General features: G+C 39.9%; 2 protein-coding genes across 2 annotated transcripts; both read left to right on the top strand.

Annotated features, from left to right (window-relative positions):
* The first annotated feature begins 2,650 nt into the window (after positions 1–2,650).
* LOC100346789 (olfactory receptor 2A25) lies at positions 2,651–3,583 on the top strand. The gene is given in 3 exon segments (XM_089329607.1): positions 2,651–3,247; positions 3,249–3,453; positions 3,456–3,583. Coding segments are annotated over 3 exon segments (930 nt in total).
* A 21,298-nt stretch (positions 3,584–24,881) lies between these two features.
* Positions 24,882–25,808, top strand: LOC100346530 (olfactory receptor 2A12). Its single transcript, XM_051849807.3, has one exon. The coding sequence runs from the start codon at positions 24,882–24,884 to the stop codon at positions 25,806–25,808; it is 927 nt and encodes a 308-aa protein (XP_051705767.1).
* The last annotated feature ends 1,697 nt before the right edge of the window (positions 25,809–27,505 follow it).

The following is a 27,505-nucleotide window of genomic DNA, read 5'->3' as shown; positions in this document are numbered from 1 at the left end:
CATATCCAATCTTTGTTCATCATGCATCTTCAGCTAGACTAAAACTACCATGCAAATTGCAGTTGTTCTTGTTTTTTAATGTCAAGTTTCTGTGATTTATAGACTGATGCTTTCATGATAATTTAAAATTACAATTTCCCTTAGATACACCTATTATGGATAATTTAATTCGATGCCTCTTGTGTTGAATTTCTTGTCTGGATTTTAGGATTAAGAACTGTTTGAGAGATTTGCTTAATAGTTTCTATTGCCTCATGATATTCAGATGTGATTTCATAAAGTAATTGGCCTAATCAGCTACAAAATGGATGTTTGTTTATGGAAGAATAATTTCCTGATGGCTTTACTTTTGAACATGAAATTCCTTTTTCTAAAATGAATATGAAAATTAACATATTTGTGAGCCCTTGAACAGTATTATCAATCCCAGCAAGTTAAATGTATCAGCAAGCATGAAGTGTTCTATACACACATATTTAGCAGGATAAAACATGTGTTCAGTAATACCTGTCTGTTTTGTCTTTTGTGTTTTAGCTTCCTGGAGATAGGAAGAAGGTGAGTGGATACTCATTGCCATTACTCTGTGCCTTTATCATATGAAATTCTAGAAATAGCATTACTATCTTCATTGGCCCCAGATACTGAAAGAATGCTGAATGGACATCAGAGCCCATTGAATCCTACACTGGGAAAGGACCTTAGAATTTTTCTAGATCAATTCTTCACCCAAGCAGGAATCACATGCTGAATAGATGGCTAATCAATTTATGATTTACAACATTTGCTGACATAAATTTCATTCCTATGAAAAGGATCAATTTTCAAGGAAGTGATTCCAGTTGTTAGAGTTGTTTCTTGGACAAAGATAATATAATTTATCAATAATTCCTGCTATCAATTCTGAAACCTCCTGTGGAGACTTACCTTCTGAAACCTTCCAAATATTCATTCATCAGAAAATTTGAATGAGGAATTCACTGATAGCAACACAAGTATAAATTTTTCTGACATTTTATTTTGATGAAATTCAAATGGATTCTGGAGTGAAGAAAGATATAGAGTGAAAGAGACAAGAAAACAAAATCAATAGTTTAAAAATTACAATGATTTGAGTCCCCAACATGCTTTGTTGGGGAAGCACTTTATAACATTGATAAGCCACAAAAAATCTAAAGATTCATCATAATTAATAACTATTTTACATTATGGCTAAGAAGCTATAAAACCTGTTAAACATTATATGAGTCTATACTTAGACATTGAGTTCTAACCTTGAATATAATATTGTTTAGATTACAGGCTATGACCCATCATGAAAACATTCCAGCATTTGTATTAATGAATTAGATTAAAATGGACCAGAGTAAAATAGAAAGTAACAGGGCATTATGCAGAGTAAACCTTTACATATTTAAAATATGTGTATATGTACTGGGTAGACATTTCTTCCTGTAGGATATGACCAAAAAAAATGGAAATTGCCAAGTATTGGGAAATTTTAAAAGTTTGTGGGAAAAAAATGGATTTAAAAGCCAGGCACTTCATGTTCTCTCTCATATGTGGAAGTTAAAAATAATAATAATTGTTGAACTGAAATTAAGATAGTTATTACCAGAGGCTAGGAATGAAATAAGCTGGATACTGGGCACTAAAACACACTCAAATAGAAGTAACATGTTCTGCTGTTCCCTAGCACAGTGGGGTAGTTGTGGTTCACAGCAGTGTATTTTATATTGTATAAAGAACTGGTGGAGAGAAGTTGATGGGCTCCAAACACAAATAAAAAATAAGGACTATGATTGGCTTATGATAGGTATATATGTATAAGCATTATATGTTTTTAAAAAGAAAGAAAATGAGAGAGACAATATTTTTTAAAAATCCACATTCCATGAATGTTTGTGGACCATTTGTGTAGATAAATAAATGGATATATGTAAAAATAAAAATGTACATACAAAGAATAAGTAGGTGGCCAAAAAGTACATTCAGGTCATGAGATAACACTAGTAAAGTAGAACAACTGTGGCACAAAAACTAAAAAAAAAAAAAAAAAACTCTTTAAGTCCAACCAAAGTTATGGCTAACTGTCATTGCTGTCATTGTATTATTCAAGATCAGTAAAGATCATAAGTCACACTCCTCTTCCCTCTTTTCATTCTTATATCTAGCTATAAAAAACCCCAGCACACATTCAAACCATGGACCCAGGATTGCAAGGCAGGAATACACACAGCAGAGGTCTGATACAACTATCACCAACTGAGAAAATTGTCCACTGCTATGAATGGCAATTTAACATTAACAAAGTTTGAACTGTGGTAAAAGTTGCTTTGAAAAAAGAAGTGAAATTTACTAAGCACTGTAATATATTAACATTTAATTTGTCATAGGTCACACAACTTCCTTCTATTTCATGTGTAAATCATTACTTTCACATAGTAAGTCATTAAGAGATCAAAATGTCTATATTTAATAATTTTAAATACTTTTAATATTTTAATGATTTTATAATAATCATTTGTAATATCAACATGAAAAGTGTTTTCTTAGGAAATATTCAAATAGTGTGACACATGGTTGTAGCATGTTTCAGCACTTGGTCCAGACGTTCTGACTTGGTGAGCTCCCTTGTGTCTTCCACAGGATAATGGCAGGAAATCAGACCATGATCACAGAGTTCATCCTACTGGGTTTTCCCCTTGGCCCAAGGACTCAGGTATGCCTCTTTGGGCTCTTCTTGCTGTTCTACACCCTCACGCTGCTAGGGAATGGGATCATTCTGGGACTCATCTGGCTGGACTCCAGACTGCACACCACCATGTACTTCTTCCTCTCACACTTGGCTGTTGTTGACATTGCCTACGCCTGCAACACGGTGCCCCAGATGCTGGCGAACCTCCTGAATCCAGCCAGGCCCATCTCCTTTGCTGGCTGCCTAACACAAACCTTTCTTGTTTTGACTTTCGCTCACACTGAATGTCTTCTCCTGGTACTGATGTCCTATGATCGGTATGTGGCCATCTGCCAGCCTCTCCGATATTCTGCCATCATGAGCTGGAGAGTGTGTGTCACCCTGGCTGTGACTTCCTGGATGTTAGGAGTCTTTTTGGCCCTGGTACATCTGGTGTTACTTCTACCATTGCCCTTCTGTGGACCGCAGAAAGTTCATCACTTTTTCTGTGAAATTAGAGCTGTTCTCAAACTTGCCTGTAAAGACACCCACATCAATGAGGTCATGGTTTTGGGCAGGGGCAGTCTCTGTGCTAGTGGGACCCTTTTCTGCAATTGTGGCATCCTACATTCATATTCTGTGGGCCATCCTATAGATACAGTCAGGGGAGGGGCGCCAGAAAGCCTTTTCCACCTGCTCCTCCCACCTCAGTGTGGTTGGGCTTTTTTATGGCACAGCCATTATTATGTATGTTGGGCCCCAACATGGGAATGCAAAGGAGAAAAGAAGTACCTGCTGCTATTCCACAGCCTCTTCAATCCCATGCTCAACCCCATGATCTATAGTCTACGGAATAAAGAAGTCAAAGTCGCACTGAAGAGAATGCTTGGAAATGAGAGAACTTCCTAAAAGCTTGATACAACAAAAAGATAACTTGGTTTACAGGGCTCTTACAAGCTTCTCATTCCATACTTACAAAGGATACAGACATGCTTTAGGGCATCCTTTCCCTCTTCTTGATATTTCCTGTTGAGCAGCTCCCAAGAAAGTCTGCTCGGTTCTCCTCACTCTAGCACTGAATGTCAATCCTGCACAAGTAACAAAAATATCTCCATACTAGATGTATTGTGGGCACAGTTTTAATGTGGTTATGTGAAATGTTATGAGTAAGAGGAAATAAATTTGTATAGTTTTATATCTGTACATAAGATGTGTTATCAAAATTATATGGACTAAAGCAAGTCATTGGTATAGTATTTATGATATAGGAATTGAGAGAGAAAGGGTTTTCAGATCACACCCATGGGGGCCAACTTTGTGGCCCGCAGGTTAAACTGCCATCCCTGTGCATGCATCACCCAGGAGCATGGGTTCAGATTCTGCTTGCTCCACTTCAAATCCAGCTCCCTGCTAATGGACCTGGGAACTCTGTCAATGATGACCCAAGTGTTTGGCCTCTTCAAGCCACATGGGAAACCTGGAGTAAGTTCCAGGCTCCTGGCATCAGGCTTGCCCAGCCCCACCTTTGCAGCAACATAGGAAATGAACGAGTGGATGGAAGATTCTCTCTCCATCTGTTGGTCTCTTCATCTTTTGGTATAACACTGCCTTTCAAATAAAATAAATAGACTTTTAAAATAAATAAAATATTAATTATACATATAATTAGGAGCCTAGATCCAGGTGTTGAATGAACACAGACAACTGACTCACAAGGGAAGAAATCAATTGTTTAAGTGTAGTGACTGATAAGGTGGGTGACAGGAGCAGCACTGAAGTTAGCATGTGGGGTTCCTGCATCCCATATCAGGATGCTTAGTGTTGTGTCCTAGTTTTGTTCCAGTTTCAGATTCCTGCCTAAGCACACTCTGGGAGGCCTTAGGTGAAATTCCAAGTACTCCTATGTGGGAGACCTGGACAGAATTCCAAGCACCTTGCTGTCAGCTACCAGCTGAAGCTTTTGTAGCCACCCAGGAGGTGACACAGGAGTTGGAAGATCACTGTCGGTCTCAGTCTCTTAGAATGAGTATTATCAGACATACCAGAGCTGACAAGACTTATGGAGATAGAGAGAGATTATAACCCTGGTATAAGGATGGGGTCAGGTAAATTAGTAAAACCATTACAGAAAATAACAAAAACAAATAGAATTACTACAGGATCATCAAACACCATTGCCTGGTAAAAGGAATATGAAATCCCAGGGAGGTGTGCATGGGATCCACAGTCACCGTTGCAAACACATCTGCAGTTCCACTTTCAACTTAAGCAGTGTCATTCAAAGAGTTCACACATATAATCCAGTTAAATTTTCATGGAAGAAGGAATCAGTAATGGAAGAAATGGACCAGGAACAAAGGAGACGTTGGATCAAGGTCAGAGTTTCAGTCTGACAGGATCCACATGTTGAAGGATCTACTGTACAGCACAGTGACAGCAGTTAAGAGAATGTTGTGTCTACAGAATTCCAAAACAGGAGACAAATGACATTCTACCATGGAAACGTGGATTTTGTGATGATAATGACAATAAGTCTGACTTCATCATTTAACTCAATATACATTTTTGTCAACACATATCATTGTACCTCATATGTCTATATACAATTATTATTTATCAAATATTTATGAAAATGAAATGGCAACAATGGAAATCATGAAGATTCAGTTCTCTGAATACTGGTGTTGTGTTTGCCAATGTTTTATGGAGATGATAAATAAAGGCCAGTGTACTTAAGGCTAGGCAGCTGAAACCCAGGAGCATGGAACTGCATCAGTGTTCCCACCTTGGTGACGGGGCCTCCTAACGGATCCATCATCTACTGTCCTCCAGGGTACATTGTCAGTTACAAGTAGGGGAAACTGTATAAAGCTGGCTCTATCCAGCAATCTGATATGCAGCCTGGTGTCTCCCTATCTAATACCGATGAAAGACTACAAATGGATTGATGACGCCAGTCAGCATAGACATGGAGTGAAGAGCAGGGACTCTGGACAAATGGTCTTTGGGACAGGCTCTTCATGCAGCTGTGATTCAGCCTTAGGACACTGGTCATCATGCTGGAGCCACAGATACATCTCCCCGTGAAGTGGACTCCAGTCCCAGGATGCACAGCCACTGAGTGTCCCACTTTCTGCTCTGCTGAACCACAGCAGGTGCAGAGGCTCCCACAAAACTCAAGCAAAACTAAATCACCTGGACGTGCACACCCAATACTTTCCATTCAATTATTACCTGACTGCTAATGTCCAGCGCATTTCCCTTCTGAGTTCAAGCAGGGAGCCCCACAGGAGGGCCCCAGGAGCTAGAGAATAAGGAAGTCCCTGTAGGCTTCCCAGGTGCCTGCTCAAGCTGAGACACAGCTGAGCTGCAAGTACATTCCTGAGTGCTGTGACATTCACCAGAGGAACCACAAACTGTTTCAGGATTAAAGGGAAAATGGAGATCTGGTACAATGTCTGTAGAAAGTGAGTCTGGATCATTCACAGTTTAAAATAAGACAGTTGGTTCAGTTTGGCACACAGGCTACTTTGACAAGAGGAGAGGGATGACTAAATAATTGAGGTTAACAAATCAAGACTCTGGCTCGGCTGTCTCTGGGTTTGAAGGGAAAACTAAAATTGTTCTAAAGTCAGCGGTGCCCTGAGAATGCTATCCTGGGTCAGGCTGGATATTATTTCTTTACATATAGTTGAACATAAGCATAGTATTTCAACTTACTGGCCCATGCAAGAATCTTAAATTGTGGGAGTATGAAACCACAGTCCTAGTTGTTGGAAAGTAAATAAAAAGATTTTAATTAGTGTTGGTACAAGATGGTTGGTGGGAGAGAAGATCAGCAGGAAGGCGTCTGGTGTTAGGTGACTGGCGCCCTTCACCCAAAAAGAATGAACAGCACAGGCCAAAGCCAGGTTGTACTGGATGTTGAAGGCCAGACTAAGAATCCAGAGACCATGATGTCACCAACACAGGGCCCTCTGGTGGCCTACAAAAATGGAATGGAGCACAGACCATCCACTATCTCATTTCTCCAGGGGAGACAAACTGAACCTAATAGTCTTCCCTGGTGGGGACAGATAAGCAGGAGGCCACAGCCTCCCCATGAACACTACAGACACCTGAAGTCCCAGCTGATAGAGAAGCTCACAATCCTCACAGACCCTCGGCTCAGTGGGACAATCTCTCAGGGGATCCTTGCCAAATATTTCACAGAAGCAGCAAAACCGTGAAATAGCTTGAAGGAAATTTAGCAATGGGGTGAGTGATGTCTACATGAAAATTCCAAATTGAGTTTCAAGATCCTGTCTCTGACCTGGCTTACTTGGGCATTGTGACCATTTGGGGGAGTGAACCAGCAGATGGAAGGTCACTCTCTGTCTCTCTGACTCATCCCCATGTCTTATTGCTTATGTACAATAAGGATGTTGAACCCATACAAGTGGGAAGTACAGTGGTGATCATCAGAGGCTGATCATGAAAAGGAAAAGGGGCGATGTTAGGGAAAGGTCCCCAGGTTTCAGGCTGAGAGCAGAAACTTGGTTAGTGACCTATTGCACAGTATAGTGACAATAGTTAAGACACACCATTGGCCCAACTACCAAAAAATTAAAGATGGTCATGGAAATGTAACAACAGACACAACAGAAATAAAAGGAATCACAAGAAACCACTACAAAGAGCTGTATGCCAACAAATTGGGAAACCTGGAAGAAATAGATTCCTGGACACATACAACCTTCTGAAACTGATCCATGAAAACATAGAAAACCTAAACAGAGCCATAACCAAGAAATAAATTGAATCAATAATAAACGCGCTACTGAAAAAGAAGAGCCTAGGACCGGATGGCTTCACCGCTGAATTCTACCAGATTCTACCAAATATTTAAAGAACAGCTAACCCCAGTTCCTCTCAAATTATTCAAAACAATTCAAAGAGAAGGAATCCTCCCAAATTCTTTATATGAAGCCAATATCTCCTTAATTCCTAAGCCTGGAAAAGATGCAGCAGAGAAAGAAAATTATAGACCTATCTCTCTGATGAATATAGATGCAAAAATACTCAACAAAATCCTGGCCAACTGAATCCAACTACACATCAGAAAGATCATTCACCAAGACCAAGGGGGATTTATCCCTGGTATGCAGAGATGGTTCAACATTCGAAAATCAATCAATGTGATACATCACATGAACAAATTGAGAAACAAAAATCATATGATTATCTCAATAGATGCAGAGAAAGCATTTGACAAAATACAACACTCTTTCATGATGAAAACTCTAAGCAAACTGGGTTTAGAAAGAACATTCCTCAACACAATTAAGGCAATTTTTGACAGGCCCATGGCCAGCATCATATTGAATGGGGGAAAGTTGGAGGCATTTCCATTGCAAACTGGCACCAGACAGGGATGCCCACTCTCACCATTGCTATTCAATATAGTCCTAGAAGTTTCAGCCAGAGCCATCAGGCAAGAAAAATTAAAGGGATACAAATATGGGAAAGGAGGAACTCAAACTGTCCCTATTTGCAGATGACATGATTCTATATTTAGAGGATCCAAAAGATTTCTCTAAGAAACTCTTGGAGCTCATAGAAGAGTTTGGTAAAGTAGAAGCATACAAAGTCAATGCACAGAAATCAACAGCCTTTGTATACACAGAAAATGCTATGGCCGAAGAAGAACTTCTAAGATCAATCCCATTCACAATAGCCACAAAAACAATCAAGTACCTTGGAATAAATTTAACCAAGGATGTCAAAGATCTCTATGATGAGAATTACAAAATATTAAAGAAAGAAATAAAAGAAGACACAAAAAAATTGAAAAATCTGCCACGTTCATGGATTGGAAGAATTAATATCATGAAAATGTCCATTCTTCTAAAAGCAATTTACAGGTTCAACGCCATAGCAATCAAAATACCAAACACATTCTTCACAGACCTGGAAAAAATGATGCTAAAATTTATATGGAGGATCAGGAGACCACGAATAGCTAAAGCAATCCTATACAATAAAAACAAACCAGAGGCATCACAATTCCAGACTTCAAGACATACTATAGGTCAGTTATAATCAAAACAGCGTGTACTGGTACAAAAACAGATGGATAGAGACATGGAACACAATAGAAACACCAGAAATCAATCCAAACATTTATAACCAACTCATATTTGACAAAGGAGCTAAAACCAACCGCTGGAACATGGACAGCCTCTTCAACAAATGGTGCTCGGAAAACTGGATGTGCACATGTCGAAGTATGAAACAACACCCCTATCTTACACCATATACAAAAATCCACTCAATATGGATTAAAGATCTAAATCCATGCCATGACACCATAAAATTAATCGAGAGTGTGGGGAGCAACTGAGACTAGACTAAGTTACTGGAATTAAGACTTATTCTGTGCATCTGCTCTCCCACTATATGGCGCTGAGAGAGACCAAACAACCTCTACGCAGTTGCCTCTCGCCAATTTGACTGATGAGCTGCAGGAGCTGATCCTGCTCCTGATTGGAGGAGAGCAGCGTACTCAGCGTGTGGGTAGCAGAGTTGGGATTGGTGGAAGAGGACTATAAAGGAGGAGAGAGACAACATGCACCAGGAACATCTGAAGGAACATCTGAGGAACCCCTGAGGAACCCCTGAGAGCCGGCCGGCGGTGTGCACTCCTCCGCGGAAGCGGGGAAAGTGGCAGGGGTACCGCCCCTCCATGGAGGTGGAGGGGTTGGCAGCCAACCCGGGAAGGACCAGCAGCAAACCCGGGAAGGGCAGAGCAGACAAAAGAACAGCGCAGGGTCCTGTGTCGTTCCTCCGCGAATGGGGGAGCGACAGAGAGCATAGGAGAAACCCTTCAAGACATTGGAACAGGCAAAGAATTCCTGGAAAAGACCCCAGAGACACGGGTAATCAAAGCCAAAATGAAGAATTGGGATTACCTCAAATTGAGAAGTTTCTTTATAGCAAAAGAAACAGTCAGGAAAGTGAAGAGGCAACCAACAGAATGGGAGAAATTATTTGCCAACTACACAACTGATAAAGGATTAACAACTAGAATACATAAAATGATCAAGAAACTCCACAGCAACAAAACAAACAACCCAATAAAAAGATGGGTCAAGGACCTTAACAGACATTTTTCAAAAGAGGAAATCCAAATGGCCAACATGCACATGAAAAAATGCTCAGGATCTCTAGCCATCAGGGAAATGCAAATCAAAACCACAATGAGGTTTCACCTTTTCCCAGTTAGAGTGACCCTCATACAGAAATCAACAAACAACAAATGCTGGAGAGGATGTGGGGAAAAGGGCACCCTAACCCACTGTTGGTGGGAATGTAAACTGGTAAAGCCACTGTGGAACACAGTATGGAGATACCTCAAAAACCTGAATATAAACCTACCATATGACCCAGCCATTTCACTACTGGGAGTTTACCCAAGGGAAAAGAAATCAGTAAACAAAAGAACTATCTGTACCTCCATGTTTATCGCAGCTCAATTCACAATAGCTAAGACATGGAAGCAATCTAAATGTCCATCAACCAAAGACTGCATAAAGAAATTGTGGGATATGTACACGATGGAATACTACAGTAAAAAAAAAAATGAAATCTGCTCCTTTGCAACAAAATGGAGCAAGCTGGAAAACCTCATACTTGGTGAAATAACCCAGTCCCAAAGAGAAAAACACCATATGTTCTCCCTGATTCAGGAGAATTAACAGCGTAGCTAAAATTAAAACTATAGAAGCGAAATAGTCACCTTCAGAACTAATGTCCTCAAGAACCCTTGACCTGATTGTTGAGAGACAGTTAACTATTGTTACTTTTGACTGTGTATATCCTTTTGGTTTGATTTTGTCAGTTTTTTTTTCTTTTTCTCTGTTTTCTTTCTCTCTCTCTCATCTCTCTACCTCACACTATAGGCTGAACTCTCTATGTAACACAGAATTAATTATATGTATTTTAAAGCACCAAACCCATAAGAATCAGTGGTATAAACACCATCTTCACTGTTACAATGAACAACTTAAATGTTAAAGGCAACAGATAAACCAGTTTCAATTTAAAAGGGATGACATAAATAACATCAAATACCCAGTTAAAATAATAGAATTAAAAAAAGGAAGGAAAGGACCAACAACATGGGAAGCAGTCCACAAAACAGACTCCTAGAATGACTTTCGCAGTAATAACAGGCCTAAGCACTTGTGCCATCTTTTGCTGATCTCGCAGGCACATTAACAGGGAGCTGGATCAGAAGCAGAGCATCCGGAAGTCAAACCAGTGCTCTGACATGGGATGCTGGCCTTGGTATAAACCATTGCCCCACAAGGCTGGCTCTACCATATGATTTTAATGTAACATTGAAATTCTTGGAATAAAAACTTAACAATATAGTCTGAAAGTAAATATATATTTGGGGAAGGAGGTGGCAAAGATATGCTTTTACTGTTTTTTTTTTTTTTTTGACAGGCAGAGTGGACAGTGAGACAGAGAGAGACAGAGAGAAAGGTCTTCCTTTTCCGTTGGTTCACACCCCAATGGCCAGTGTGGCCAGTGCACCGCGCTGATCCTAAGCCAGGAGCAGGTGCTTCTCCTGGTCTCCCATGCGGTTGCAGGGCCCAAGGACTTGAGCCATCCTCCACTGCACTCCCGGGCCACAGCAGAGAGCTGGACAGGAAGAGAAGTAACCAGGACAGAATCTGGCACCCCGACCGGGACTAGAACCTGGTGTGCTGGTGCCACAGGCAGAGGATTATCCTATTGAGCTGCAGCTCCAGCCAAAGATATGCTTTACAGTGGGAGAAGTATAGAGTGGCTTGCAATTGAAGAAGCCAGGATAGCGCTGAGTAAATAGTATTCAATTCCATGAGCTTCCAAATTAAACATTACATTTACAATGGAAATATTTGGTAACTCATTTCAGGAAAACAGTCTGTAATAGATCAACATTGTTTTCTCCCTAGGGAGGATAGAGCCTTGGAGGTTCTGCCTGAATAAATTCCATGGGGGTCAAATTGTCACATCATGAACGTTCAGCCATTCCAAGGGGGAGGGTGGAGACAGGCACAATTCCCAGATCAAGTACACAGTTGGTGCAAATCCTTGGATGCTGCACTCTGTGACATAATCCTTAATGTTGGGACATAGGACTGGAAGTTTCCCTGACCCCTGCTGTGGGGAGCAACTCGGACTATACTGTTACTGGAATTAAGACTTATTCTGTGCATCTGCTCTCCCACAATATGGCGCTGGGAGAGAAGAAAGAGGCTTCTACACAGCTGCCTCCAGTTCAGCCAATAAACTGTAGGACTTGCTCCTGATTGGAGAGCAGCGTACTCGGCGTGTGGGTAGCAGAGTTGGGATTGGTGGAAGAGGACTATAAAGGAGGAGAGAGACGGCATGCACCAGGAACATCTAAGGGGAACATCTAAGGGGAACACCTGTGCAGCCCCCGAGAGAACCGGCCGGCGGTGTGCTGCTCCCCTGCGGAAGTGGGGAATGTGGCCAGGGGGAACTGCCCTTCCACGGAGGTGGAAGGGACAGTAGCCAACCCGGGAAGAACCAGCAGCAAACCCGGGAAGGGCCGAGCAGACAGAAAGAACAGCGCAGGGTCCTGTGTTGCTCCTCCACGAAGAGGGGGAGCGACATAATGGTGCCGTGACTCGGATATGAAGCCTAGGCAGGGTTTAGTGTCGTTCCTCCACGAAGAGGGGGAGCGACACCCTGCCAGTCTTGCTGAGCTCTCACTGCTCTGCATTAATACATGTTTGTGCACGTGCACACACACACATACACACACAGAGAGAGAAAGAGAGAGAGAGAGAGGATGACAGAGCTGGAGAGCCAGAGGTAGAGGGGAAGCAGTCACACCGCTCTACAGGGAAGACAGATTGGTGGATAGAAACTTCAGATTTTGTTCCCTGCACTCCACAGGTGTGTCTCCAGGAAGTGTGCTGTGTTCAAGTGATCAGAGGGTAAAGCTCTCCCATCTAGAAGACTCCTGAGTAGTGCTGTGTCCTGTCCCAAACCTCAGGGCAGAAAGAATAACGGACTCATCGTCCACAAACCTGCTTCAGGGGCAGGTGATTCAGCATCAACCTTTCCCCATCTCTGAGTTTTTCTGTACACTGCATTTGAGGGAACGACCAGGAATTCCACCTTACTCTGTAAGAATCATTATCTATACACTGATTGACAGTTTACATGAAACCAGGAAAGATGGCTGGTAGAAATTATCTGGTTTAGAGAGGGAGAAATAGAGACCCCCAGTTCCAAAACCAGACAAGAAAAGAAAAACTATGAACCAATAACCCAACGAAAAAAAGAAAACTATAAACCAATAACCCAATGAAAAGCATGCAAAAGTCCTCAATAAAACATTAGCAAATAGAATCCGAAAACATCATTCAACATGATCACATGTGATTTATCCCTTGATGTATGAATGTTTCAACATAAGCCAATCAATAAATTTAATATATCAACATATTGAAGGATAAGCATGATATAATTATTCCTATCAATGCAAAATATCATTCTATGAAATTCAACACCCATTCCTCTTTCATAAAAGAAGAAACATTCCTCAATATAATAATGTTATATATGTGACAACTCTCAGTGTCAGATTGAATGGGGGAAAATCGAATGCATTTCCTCTAAGATCTGGAACCACACAAGGATATTTATTGTTACTGCTCTTATTCAATATAGTACTGGAATTTTTAGGAGAGAGAAAGAAATAAAAGGAATACAGATAAAAAGGAGAAAGTCAAACTATCCATTCTCAGATGATATGCTTCTATATACAGAGAAACATAAAGACTCCTCCAAAACACATTACAACTGACAAATTCAGTAAAGTCACAGGATACAAAATCAGTAGCATTTTTATACACCAGTAATTAACTCCCTGAGGAAAGAATGATAAAAGCAATCCCATTCACAAGAACTAACAAAAAAATGCCTTGGAGCAAATGAAACCAAGGAAGTGAATGATCTCTACAATGCACATTACAAAACACTAAAGAAAGAAATAGAAAAGACACAGAAAATACAAAGACTACTCATATTTATGGATTACAAGAAGTAATATGAAAATGTCCATATTACCCAAAGCAATTTACAGATTCAATGCAATCCTCATGAAAATATTTATGACATTTTTCACAAGTGTATTTAAAAAATACTAAAATTCATGTATAAGCACAGAAGATTCAAAAAAGCCAGAACAATCTTGAACAAAAAGAACAAAGCTGGAGGAATCACAATACAAGATTTCAAGGTACACTCCAGGGCTATTGTAAACAAAACAGCACAGTCCTCGCATGAAAACAGACACAAAGATGAATAGAATAGGTCAGAACAGGAGATTCCAGAAATTAATCCATGCATCTACAAATAATTGATCTCTGACAAAAGTGCTCAAAGCAAGTATACTGTTTCTTCAATAAATGGTGCTGGGGAAACTGGATCTCCATATACAGAAGATTAATATTGACCCCTACTTTTCATCCTATACAAAAATGAACTTAAATGGATTATAGATCTAAATGTACGGCCTTAAGTTTTTCAACTACAAGAAATAACAGTGGACATAGGTCAAGCTTTGGCAAAGGCAATAACTTTATATAAGGCACCAAAAGCCATCATTTAAAGCGAAGTAGACAAATGGCATTACAAACTAAGAAATTTTTTCTGGTAAATTAAACAATCGACAGAGTGAAGAGAGAGCCAACAGAATGAGAACAATTGCTTGCAAATAATACATCTGACAAAGTATTAATATCCACAACATATAAGAAACTCAAAAAACTCAACAGTAAAGAAATCGTTAAAATCCAGTTAGAATTAGGAAAAGTATCTGAATAGATTTTTCTCAGAAGAGGAAATACAAATGGCTATAAAATAGATGAACAAAAATCCTCAGTATCACTAGTCATCAGGGAAATTTAAATCAAAACCATGATGTGAGATTACCTCCGTAGTGTAAGAAAGACTATTGACTAAATAAATAAAGTAACAAATTCTGGTGAGGATGTAGAGAAAAGAGAAGAAATGCAAGTTAGTGTAGCCATAGGAAAAACAGTATGGAGGTTCCTCAAACAAATTAAAAAGAGATCTACCATATAGCCCTGCTGTCTCAGTTTTGGGCATATATTTGAAGGAAATGAAAGCAGCATATGAAAGCGCCCCAGTGTTCATGGCAACACTCTTCACAATAGACAAGATATGGAATCCATTTCGATTTCCATTAATGGATATGAGCATAAAGAAAATATGGTATATATACACAATCATATAATATTCAAGCATAAAGCAGAAAAAAATTCTGACATTTGCAGGAAAATGGAAGGAACTGACATCATCATGAAAAGTGAAATAAGTCACACAGAGAAAGACGAATGCTATATGCTCTATTTCATATGTGGAAGCTAAAAAAATAAACTATTGATCTGAACTTAGAATGGTGATTACTAGATATTGGAAAGAGTAAGGATAGGGGACATAGAGGAAGTTATATAATAGGTACCAAAACCCAGTTGGGTAGCAGCAGCAAGTTCTTGCATTCTGTAGTACCATGTGGCAACTATAGTTCACAATAATGTGTTATATCCTGTGTAAGGAACTAGCAAAGAAGATATGATGAGAAGGAAGTGAAAACCTTAGTTGCTTAGTTTGATTGGTTTACATTGCATCTATGTGTTGAAATCCCATACTGTACCCCAATTAAAATGTATAAGTATTGCATGTTAAACATTTAAAATATAAAACAATTTTTGCAAGTTATTTAAGCAAAACATAGAAGCAAGCTAAGAGGAATTGTTTTGATCTATCATAGAAGGAAACCAATTTGGGTCAGCATGTTGAAGATGGCTCTTTGGGTGTTTTTGTAGGATGGATATCATGTTTGAAGTCAAATAGGTAAAACAATTAAAATTTACTTTAAAAACAGGAGTAAGAATTTCAAGAGAATGAGCTCATAAGGAGTAGTACCTGCAGGAAGTATACCATGTGCTGCAGAATGAAGAGGTAAGTGAAGTGAAGCTCTCCTTCTTATGCATCATTGTAGAAGAGAAATAGCCCAAATTCACCTCCTAATGAATATATATTTTATTTATATGCGCAATGAATTAAATACAGTACTATTATTCAGAAGAGTTCCTTCTACTACAGTTTAAGAATTAAGACTATACAACAATATATAAAATTAATATAAAAATACAATATATATATAAAATACATCTGTAATGACATCACTCACAGATTATTACTGTTTACTATTTTGGCAATACCCTTCTATTTTTCCTCATATATTTGTTATTATTATAGTTCAAATGATATTGCATTTACAGTATTTAAAAATGGATTTTACGTTTCCCATGGAAATAAATGTTTGACATATTTCTAGATAAAAGAATGCCAATCTATGTGATTGTACTGCTACATAATGTTTTATTTTTCTATATCTTTAGACATGTTTGATTGTACTGACATTTATTGTTTCCAAAGGCATTAACCATTTAGCTGTTTCTAATTATTTCCTGATATTTAAATAAAATGAATACACTTTTTTTTCTTAAAAAAAAGAATTAAGACTATAGTTTAAGAATCGATCTCATAGATGTTTTGATTAGACACTTAGGAAGAAAAAAATGGAAGGATTTTATACTCATTAAGCATTATCCATTAATGGAGGAGAAAGAGGTGAATGGGTGGGGGAAGGAGGGGGAGGAGGGAGAGGGAGAAAGAGAGAGAGAAATTTGTTCTAAGCATAGGCACTAACAAAGCTAGGAAAGAAAAATGTGGCTAAGAAACCTGGAGATGTTTGGAAAGGAGGGCATACTCAAGACAAGAGAGAATATGAAGTCTCTCCCTATTTGCCAAGTGAAAAGTATTTATGAGAAACTTGGAGTGAATATTTTGAACAGCCTCTTCTTCACTGGGACCTATAGCTACAAGAGATCAAGAAATTTCAGCATTTCTTCTACAGTCAAAGAAGAAGAATTGGAGAGTGGAGCAATTTTAAGAGTAATTAAATAAATAAGTATAGAAAAATATCAATTGGTGGGGCCGACACTGTGGTGCAGTGGGTTAACGCCCTGGCCTGAAGCGTCGGCATCCCATATGGGTGCCAGTTCGAGACCTGGCTGCTCCACTTCCGTTCCAGCTCTCTGCTATGGCCTGGGAAAGCAGTAGCAGATGGCCCAAGTCCTTGGGCACCTGCCCCACATGGGAGGCCCAGAGGAGGCTCCTGGCTCCTGGCTTTGGATCGGTGCAGCTCCGGCCGTTGTGGCCAATTAGGGAGTGAACCAGCAGATGGAAGACCTCTCTGTCTCTGCTTCTCCTCTCTCTGTGTAACTCTCACTTTCAAATAAATAAATAAATCTTAAAAATAAATATTTATTGGTGGCAAAACATTGAATTTCTTTTTTCTGTGCCATGGTTTTCCTTTTAACAGAAATCTTGTTGCCTTACAATGCCAAGCAAATACACGTAACACCTGTCTTGGGAATATTGAAAGAACAAAATGAATAAACATGGGAGATGCACTCAATAGTTCATCTGCTGATAGGTAAGTAACAAAATCTTCAGCTGTCTCTAGAGAGATTGTGATTAGATATATTACCACAAGGTTATTTCCCTTGAATCATTATTTTTGTCTTCAGGGAAGGAGTTGCATTCCAAGAATGATAGAAAAAGCCTTGTTTTGTTTTGCAGAAACAACTCCTTCATCAAGTCCAGGGGAGCCCTGACTGAGTTTGACCTCCCAGTGAGGCCCCTTAGAGAGGCGTGTCAGTCCCAGCCTGTACCTTCTCACCTCTCTGTGAGGCTTCTTCTAAGACTAAGTTTGATGAAAAGGCCACAGATTGCACTTGTGTAAGTAAAAGTGGTTCCTGTGCATTTGCAGACAACAAAAGGTAATGAGCAATGAATGGCATAGCTGTCTCTGGGTCTTTGTGAGAGGATGGCCCCACTGTGTGTTTTCATCTAGGGTTCTGAGAAGAGCTCTGGGGATCATCACCTCTTTCATGGTCTGAACTTCTTGGCCCCTCCATCCACATCCTCCAACTGACCTTGTGCCAGCTCTTGGCTTTGTCATGACTGTGCTGAGAAGAGAAAAGAATAACCATCCTTGTAGACTACAGTAGAATCTGGCTAAAGGGCTACAAAGAATGTCATGGGCTGTGCAGCCCCGTTGCTGCTTCTTTCTCATGAAAACCTTAAATCAGAGGTGACAAGTGGTTTGACTGCCCTGAGACTGATTTTCCTCTCTGCTACCTGCCTACCCTGCCCATTCTCAGAAGCAGTCTCAGCAAATAGGACCTATTCCCCAAATGTTCAGGAGCCAGATGTCACTCTCTCACAGGGATGCCCAGCGCTGGCTGGGGCCAAGATTTTGGATGTGTTGCTTATTTTAGCAGAAGCATTTTTGGACACATTACAGCCTCCTTATGAGTATTGGATCCAGAAATTACCCCTGAATGGTAGAAGTCAAGAGTCTAAATTAATCTATCTTGAAGCACTTGTTGTATGTCTTACTCATTCAATCCTCATGATTATATTAGGAGGCAGAGTGAACTACCTCATTTTTCAGTTGGTGCAGCTGAGGCAGAGAGACATAGCAAAGTCACAAAGCTAATGTGTAGCAACACAAATGGTTGAACCAGAGAGAAGGACTCTAGAATCTGTGTTTATTTTTAAAAACACGTATTCATTAGGATCAGCTTAGTTTCAAGTTAACTTACCAGAGATAGTAAATCATTTCTAAGCCAAGTACAAAGACTGAACAAACCCTGCTGCCCCAGAATCCCATCTTGGATGACCCCAGGGCTCTCGTTTTGGTTAGTTCTAAATCTCCTATGTTCCCCTTTTCCTTCACTACAACCCATTCTCTCTCCTGTGGGGATATTTGGCTTGGACGAACTGCCTTTTGAGATTTTAGTATTTTCTTTTCTTTTTTTTTTATTTTTTTGACAGGCAGAGTGGACAGTGAGAGAGAGAGACAGAGAGAAAGGTCTTCCTTTGCCGTTGGTTCACCCTCCAATGGCCGCTGCAGCCGGCGCACTGCGCTGATCCGATGGCAGGAGCCAGGAGCCAGGTGCTTTTCCTGGTCTCCCATGGGGTGCAGGGCCCAAGCACCTGGGCCATCCTCCACTGCACTCCCTGGCCACAGCAGAGAGCTGGCCTGGAAGAGGGGCAACCGGGACAGAATCCGGCGCCCCATCCGGGACTAGAACCCGGTGTGCCGGCGCCGCTAGGTGGAGGATTAGCCTAGTGAGCCATGGCGCCAGCCAGTATTTTATTTTCTTCCTCAATAAATGAGTGAAGTTAATTTAAATGTTTCTTCTATTTAATTTCATTTTAAAACTTAATTTGAAAAATCAAAACAAAAAGCAGTAATAGGATGAAAACAAAATGTGTGTTTTTTATTTAAACTCCAAAACAACCAAAAGTTTCAGATAAATGTGGAGGTGTTTCTAGTACCAAGACGACTGTGTTGGATTTCAAATCCCAATGACTCAGATCCTTCCTTCCATTTGGTGATGTCTGTAGTTGTATTAATAACAAATAGTATTACTAAACTGGTCAGTAGGTGCCAGTCTGATGGCACTTATTGTTTAGAGCAGCCCTTAACTACATGTTGTGATCACTTTATTGGGTGTAAATAGTGATGCTCAGCATAAGTTGTTCAAGTTCACATACTGGGTTGAGAATCAAAGATTAGAATGAGTTCATTGCATTCAGCAAATCATCCATGTTTATTTCATTCTTCTTCAGGGACTTTGTTTTCTGCAGTCACTGCTTGCTTTGCCATTTGACCAATGAACAGAGAAATGTATCCATGAAGTTTTATACCTCCTTCTGGCTACTGAAGGTCTCTAATGTGCAGCAAGAGTGGCACTCACAGAAGTTCTTGTCTCAGGTATCTGCATCATTATTATGTTTGCTTCGGGCTTTTTCAAAGAGAAATAAAAATTCCTAAAAGGCAATATATAGGAGTGAAAACAACACTTTGAGATCCGATATTTTTAACACCCCTTGTCTCAACTGTTGAGGAACAGTGCTTTTTTTTTTTTCTCTTCATACTATTTTTGAACTCTTTACTAGTGTAGGGTTAACTTTATAAAGTTAACTTAAAATACGAATGGGTATTGAGGAGGGAGGAGGAAGAAGGGTGAGAGTATGGGTAGGTTGCAGGGTAGGGTGGAAAATATCACTATGTTCCTGAATCTGTATATATGAAATTTGTATACCTTAAATGAAATTTTTAAAAATCCAACTTTTAAGTTGTAGAATCCAAAATGTAAAACCATACCAATCAAAGAACAACAAGTGTTTTCACCTTATCCAATACTGTTCTTTTGACCTTCCTTGGTTTCACAATAGCTGATAAAAACATGAATATGTAAATAGTCACCTCTTTAGAGTTGTTTTATTATAACCTTGAATGGGAAACATTATACGTATAGTCAATATCTAGGGTTACATACAGTCAGGGTGTAGATTATATTTGATGAAAAGTTGTTTCACTAAGAATTCTACTTGTGTCCATATTTGTTCCTTTCTGTCATAAATAGTTTATTCTAGCCTATTCCTTTCTACCATAAATTTCATTCAAAAACATATAAAACTATAATTTCAGATTGTTTTGTTATAAACAATTCAAATCATTTTTGAAAAGGAAGCTAATGATTTACATTTGTGATTGCTGAAGCATCCAAGTGCCTCCTGTCCTATATCCCTGGCTGGGTGCAACACAGAGTGTGCATCACAGGTGACAGCCATGGAGGCTTGTCCCTTGTGCTTTTGCAGGATTTGATCGCAGGCTAAGATGGGCTTCCCTGGCCACCAGCCTGGCACTCACCTTGCGGCCTTTCTCCTTATGCCCTGATCTCCACGACACCCCCAGCAGATATCCTGTCTCATCAAAATACTATCTTGCAAAGAAATTTAGTATTTCTGACTTTCTACACCTATTTTAACTTGAATTAAACAGAAGATATGTTACAGATATGAAAATGTAAAGACATTAAAATGTTTGTGTGATAAAGTTCAGTTTCTTAGATTTGTCCAATATTGAACTTTGTTGTACTTATTCACAATTTGGTGGATGTCACAATAGTTTTCAACCTTGTTTAACGCATTATGCCCCATCATCCTATGTATAGCACACCAGTAAAACAAATTGAGCAATAAATGTACCACTTATGATATCTTTGAGCTAAATATATATCATTGAAATATTTTCAGAATTGAAAGCTCGAGACTCAGGTTAAAATCCACTTCTACTTTTAGCTAATTGATTTTATTTTTTTATCTTTTATTTAATAAATATAAATTTCCAAAGTACAGCTTTTAGATTACAGTGGCTTCCCACCCAACCTCCCTCCCACCCACAACCTTCTCATCTCCCATTCCCTCTCCCATTTCATTCACATTGAGATTCATTTTCAATTATCATTATATACAGAAGATCAATTTAGATATACTAAGTAAAGATTTCAACAGTTTGCACCCACACAGAAACACAAAGTGTAAAGTACTGTTTGAGTACTAGTTATAGCATTAATTCACATAATACAACACATTAAGGACAGAGATTCTACATGTGGAGTAAGTGCAGAGTGAGTCCTGATGTTGACTTAACAATCTCTTGTTTATGGCATCAGTCATCACCTGAGGCTCTTGTCATGAGTTGCCAAGGCTATGGAAGCCTTTTGATTTCGCCAACTCCGATCTTCTTTAGACAAGAGCATAGTAAAAGTGGAAATTCTCTCCTCCCTTCAGAGAAAGGTACCTCCTTCTTTGATGGCCTGTTCTTTCCACTGGGATCTCACTCACAGAGATCTTTCATTCAGGTCATTGTTTTTTCTGCCACAGTGTCTTTGGCCTTCCATGCCTAAAATACTCTCATGAGCTCTTCAGCCAAATCAGAATGCCTTAAGGGCTGATTCTGAGGCCAGAGTGCTGTTTAGAACATGCTAATAGATTTTCTTGATCTTTGTTTTTGTTTAAGACAAACAAGAAAAGTGTGTCTTTAAACAAAAAATGAAATTGAGCTTTTTTTATTTCAACTTTCTTTTTTAATGCTCTCCTTTTCATACTTCAGTGACTTTTTTCCAATTTATTTCTAAGAAAATCTACTCAATCTGTTGCAACTTCAGAAGAAAATCAGTATAAATAATGTACAACTTCAATTCTGTAATACATTGTTGCTTTTTCCAAATTATAATTTCTTTTTTCCATGATACTGCATAAGGCTTGCTAAAACATGAACAAAAGTGCAGCCAGTTTATGAAAAAGGAAAGTCCCTGCATATTCTTACTTTGGAGACATGATCATTAGTATAGTTTTATTTCTACCTGAATTACCCTGCATGTGTATAAATAGGTACAAAAAATATGTCTGTAAATATTTATATTATAAAATATAAAACATCATTCAATATATACCTACACTGATGTCTAGTCACAAACTAAAGTTCCATAAAATCTGCTATAACAGTAGCCAAATACATTTAATCTCTCACCAAGTGATAAATCTTCATGTAACTTCCAAATTTAAAAAAATACATAAAGTTTACCAAAAAATGTGAAGACTTCAAAAATTTTTTGGAAAACAGAATGAAAACCTAAGTTCAAAAACATTTGAAATCCATGCATAATTTCTTGTAATATGCATTTCCACTAAATTTTTGAAGACTCCTCATGTGCACAACCTCTTGCCCCTATGGTCAGGAGCACTGGTTGCTTTCTTTTCCCAGAACTCCCCAGGTGCTTCTGGCTCAGTGACTGGACTTACTCTTCCTCTACCATTCCTCACACAAGGACCCTTCCTCCTGGGGCTCTGGTCAGGGCGACTTCCTTCATTGTCAAGCTCTACACATGCCTTGTCTTGTGAGAGACCTTTCCCTAGAGCCCATCTAAAGGAGCCCCTTTAAACCACCTAACTTCCTATCATTGCAGACACTTCTGCAAATTCTTCTCACAATCTACAGCTGCCTTGTTTACTCATGCACCCCTGGTGTTTTACAGGTGGTAATGAGCCATGCCCTCTCTCTGCTCCAGGTCTAGAAAAATTAAATTGAGAAACACAATCAATAATCAGCTAGAAATAATAGCTATATTTTTGTTACTGAGGTTTTCTAGAAAACATGGTTTATACCTTCAGCAACATTTATCTCCAAATTAAAATCACACAGCCCAGTGAAACAGAACTGGATCCTGTGTGCTCTGTGCCCAAAGGGGTAAAAATGCACATGAACTAAAAAAAGAGCATGGACAAGGGACAACCTCAGGTTCTTTTTCCTGTTTCATAGTTATACACATCGGGGGAAGGAGGGGGAGGTATGTGCTAAAGCGTTTCTCTGTGGGAGTAGAGAGCTTTTCTCCTCTGAACGGCAAGGTGAAGAGTGGAAAAGAAGCATTTCAGCCAGCAGTCACTTCTTCACTATGTGTTTCTTGTTCAAAACATGACTACCTTACACCCTGCTACACCTCCAGAGCGTGAGACAAAGGTTGGGACAGATATGCATTAAAGAACATTTCAAAAGAGTTTGTTGAAATACAAATTGAAACTATATAGAATTGTTTATGTAGCGAATTAGAAAAAAATACTGGCAATACTTTGTACTGATGACTCTTTGGGAAGGCAGCACAATGCATAGTGTCAGTGATATTTATATTGTTACAGTTACATAAAATTTTTATTGGTTTGAATTTATTAAATTTATATTGTGTAAATTTTCTGGAGGGCAGCTGGCAACAGGTAGCAAAATTTTGAAATGTCTCTATATTCAGCATCAGCCATTTTATTTTTACACTTTATCCTAAAGAAATATTGTTGAACATGTGCAAAATTTAAGTATATAAGAATATTGCTCTCAATGATATTAAATGGGAACTAATTAATAGGAACTAAGAATATCTGACAATATATATTAAATTATAAGAGTATTTGCTGCTTTTATGTTATATATTGCTTTATACTTTTATGTATATGTATTTGTCATATGCAATATTATACAAGATATACTTCAAAAGTTCATGGAAATGTAACGAAAAGATAAGTTGAGGGTGAGCATTTGGCCTAGCCGAGAACATACCAATTACAATACCCTCACCCCATTTCAGAGAACCTGGGTTCAATACCCACCTCCAGCTGTGACTCTGGCATCCTGCTAACGCAGATACAGGGATTAGTGTCGATCCTTCAAGTAATCAGGTTCCAGCCACCTACATGAGACACCTGGATTGAGCTCCTGGCTTCTGGCTTTAGCCCAGCTCAGTCTCTGCTGTTGTGGATATTTGGGAAATGAACCAGCAAATGGGCACGCTCTCTATCTCTGCTGAAGGGCTTGAGGCATCACCTGCTGCCTCTCAGGGTGTGCATTAGCAGGAAACAGGAATGAAAAGTGGAAACAAATACAGAATGTGGGGTCCAAATGGCACCATAACAGCTTTGCCAAATGTCTGTCCCTGCAATAATTATTTTTAAGATTTTGTTGGATTTGAACATTTGAGGAAGGAAGAGAATTGACGGAGGGAGAGACAGAGAGAGGAAAATACGGTTCTCTTCTTAAAGTTGTACCTATGAAATTCATGAAATCTGTTCTCTTTATATTAATAAAAATTTTTAAAAATACAGGTAGGTCTCATGGTGCTAATGAAAAAATGTGAATAAAGCACCAGGTCACAAGGTTTCTAGAAATGTTTCCATCTGTCCCTGTCTTGATTTTCTGTCTTCTTGCTGGCTAGACAGATCCACAGACATTCCAGGAAGAGCCCCCTAGAAATCAACCAGTGCTCAAACCTTCCACCCATGAAGCCTGCCCAGATACATATGAACGGCAACAGACTCTGAGCATGACAACAGGTGGTGAGGAAAATAAGGTAACTTCTGAGATGTCACTATATTGTGAAAGGCAAAAGAATAAAGAACCAAACATACTCAAACACAATATAAATATTTATCCAATTATTCTTTTGGTGAATTTTCTCACATTTTAATAAGCAGATGTATTAAGTTTATCAAACATATCTGAAAATAAATTTTGGATCCCTCATGCAAAGTGATACATTTCTAGACGCCTGCTCTTTAACACTAAATAATTTGTGTCTTTGTTCTGCAGCCTTGACCTTTGTGTCATAGATGAGGATTTGTCTTTCTCAGTCACAGGAGCATGGGAGGCAACCAGACATGGATTGTAGAAGTCACGTTGCTCGGGTTCCTGGTGGATCCAGCACTGGAGTTTCTCCTCTTCTGCCTTTTCTCTCTCTTGTATATGATTACCCTGCTGGGGAACGGTGTCATCCTTGGGACAATCTGCCTGGACCCTAGACTCCACACTCCCATGTGCTTCTTCCTCTCTCATCTGGCCGTCCTTGACATGTCCTATGCTTCCAACAACGTCCCCAAGATGCTGGCAAACCTAGTGAGCCAGAAAAGAACCATCTCCTTCGTTCCATGCATAATACAGACATTCTTGTATTTGGTCTTTGCTGCCACAGAGTGTCTGATTTTGGTAGTGATGTCCTATGATAGGTATGTGGCCATTTGCCACCCTCTCCATTACACTGTCATCATGAGCTGGAGAGTGTGCACTGTCCTGGCTGTCATGTGCTGGGCATTTAGCTTCCTCTTGGATGTGGTCCATTTAGTTCTCCTCCTGAGGCTGCCCTTCTGCGGGCCTCATGAAATCAACCACTTCTTCTGTGAAATCCTGTCTGTCCTCAAGCTGGCCTGTGCTGACACAACGCTCAACCAAGTGGTCATCTTTGCAGCCTGTGTGTTCATCTTGGTGGGGCCCCTGTGCCTGGTGCTGGTCTCCTACACCTGCATCCTGGTTGCTATCCTGAGGATCCAGTCCAGGGAGGGCCGCACAAAGGCCTTCTCCACGTGCTCCTCCCACCTCTGTGTGGTGGGGCTCTTCTTTGGCAGTGCCATTGTCATGTACATGGCCCCCAGATCCAGCCACCCTGAGGAGCAGCAGAAGATCCTTTCCCTGTTTTATAGCCTTTTCAACCCTATGCTGAACCCCCTGATCTACAGCCTGAGGAATTCGGAGGTCAAGGGTGCCCTGAGGAGGGCGCTGTGGAGGAGAGGCTGATGTGAGAGAGATCAAAGGGCAACAAGGGGAAGAGGTTCTGCTCCCTGTAAAAGATGGAAATTTTCTGTCCTGTGCTAGAGTATCTTCTACTGAAAGATGGAATATTATAGACCTATACATATAAACTGCAATCTTAACCATTTGAGATGAAAATAGGCTAATGCCTTCCTGACCATGGGGAGGATTAGGTTTGTTAAGAATACATTGAAAGCAGTAGTCATAAAATGTGGCAGTTTGAGAGTATTAGATCTCTCCAAAATAATTCCCTCTGTTCATCACAGTCACCACTAAGAAGCAGGAAATGTAGCCATAGACTAAGTGATAAAATTCACACTGCTTGTATCCAGCAGATAAACTGAACAGTTCATATAAAGAACGTGACAAGGGTCTGGCTCTGTGGCGCAGCAGGTTAAAGCCCTGTTTGGATATGAATGTCTCCAATAAAACTTTATTTAAAAAAATAAGTGGCTGATCAAATGGTGTCTGGGGGTACTGGCACTGTGGCATAGCGGGTTCAGCTGTAGCTTACAGCGCCAGTATCCCATATGAGTGCTGGTTCATTCCCCGGCTGCTCCTCTTCGGATCTAGCTCTCTGCTTATGGCCAGGGAAAGCAGTGGAAAGATGGCCCAAGTGCTTGGGCCCCTGCACCCATGTAGGGGACCCAGCAGAGCTCCTGGTTCCTGGCTTCAGCCTGGCCCAGCCCCAGCCATTGTGGCCATTGGTGAGTGAATAGCAGATGGAAGATTCTCTCTCTCTCCCTCTTTCTCTGTAACTCTGACTTTCAAATAAATAAAATAAATCTTTAAAATAAAAAATGATGTCCTTGGACCATAGTTTTCCAACCCTTCTTCTAGATCTAGAAGATAATCCATTTCCAAGTAATAAACAGAGATCTTCACTGGGAGTGGGGGATAGGGCTCACGCATCACATACTCAGATGTGTTTGATTTACAAGTATTACTGGACACTTTGGAGCCATTCTATAGTAAGATTTTTTCTTCTGATAACTTTTTTTTTTTTTGACAGGCAGAGTGGACAGTGAGAGAGAGAGAGACAGACAGAAAGGTCTTCCTTTTGCCATTCGTTCACCCTCCAATGGCCGCCACAGCTGGCGCATTGCGCTAATCCGATGGCAGGAGCCAGGTGCTTATCCTGGTCTCCCATGGGGTGCAGGGCCCAAGCACTTGGGCCATCCTCCACTGCAGTCCCGGGCCACAGCAGAGAGCTGGCCTGGAAGATGGGCAACCGGTACAGAATCCGGCACCCCGACCGGGACTAGAACCCGGTGTGCCGGCGCCGCAAGGCGGAGGATTAGCCTATTGAGCCGCGGCGCCGGCCTCTTCTGATAACTTCTAAAACATACCACGACATAATTGCCTTTGGACTGTAGATAAACGTGACTGCTCCTTCACATTTAGATAACAATATTAGCAATCCAATGAAAACAAGCATAGAAGCATCCTGTAAAATTAGTTTTTTTTAAATAGTAGATTTTTTACAACCTTGAAATTTTAGTTGTTTTATTTTTAATTCTATACCAATTTTATTAGAAACTCTTTATACAATGATGGTTCAAATGGTTCTTGTTATAATTATATATTCAGAAGTTGCAGGTTTTTTTCCTATGATTCATAGGATTATAGTAAATTTTCTACTTTGTGAAGGTTCTTTTTTCATTGATGGAATGCAGAGGTTA

The sequence above is a fragment of the Oryctolagus cuniculus genome, chromosome 3 (genome assembly GCF_051225735.1).
Source record: "Oryctolagus cuniculus isolate XC-2025 breed Fujian yellow rabbit chromosome 3, ASM5122573v1, whole genome shotgun sequence".
In the NCBI taxonomy this organism is placed as follows: Eukaryota; Metazoa; Chordata; class Mammalia; order Lagomorpha; family Leporidae; genus Oryctolagus; species Oryctolagus cuniculus.
This window is presented reverse-complemented; position numbering and strand designations above follow the sequence as displayed.

Excerpts from the sequence above, each read along its gene's own strand:
- LOC100346530 (XM_051849807.3), top strand. The coding sequence starts at position 24,882 with ATGGGAGGCAACCAGACATGGATTGTAGAAGTCACGTTGCTCGGGTTC.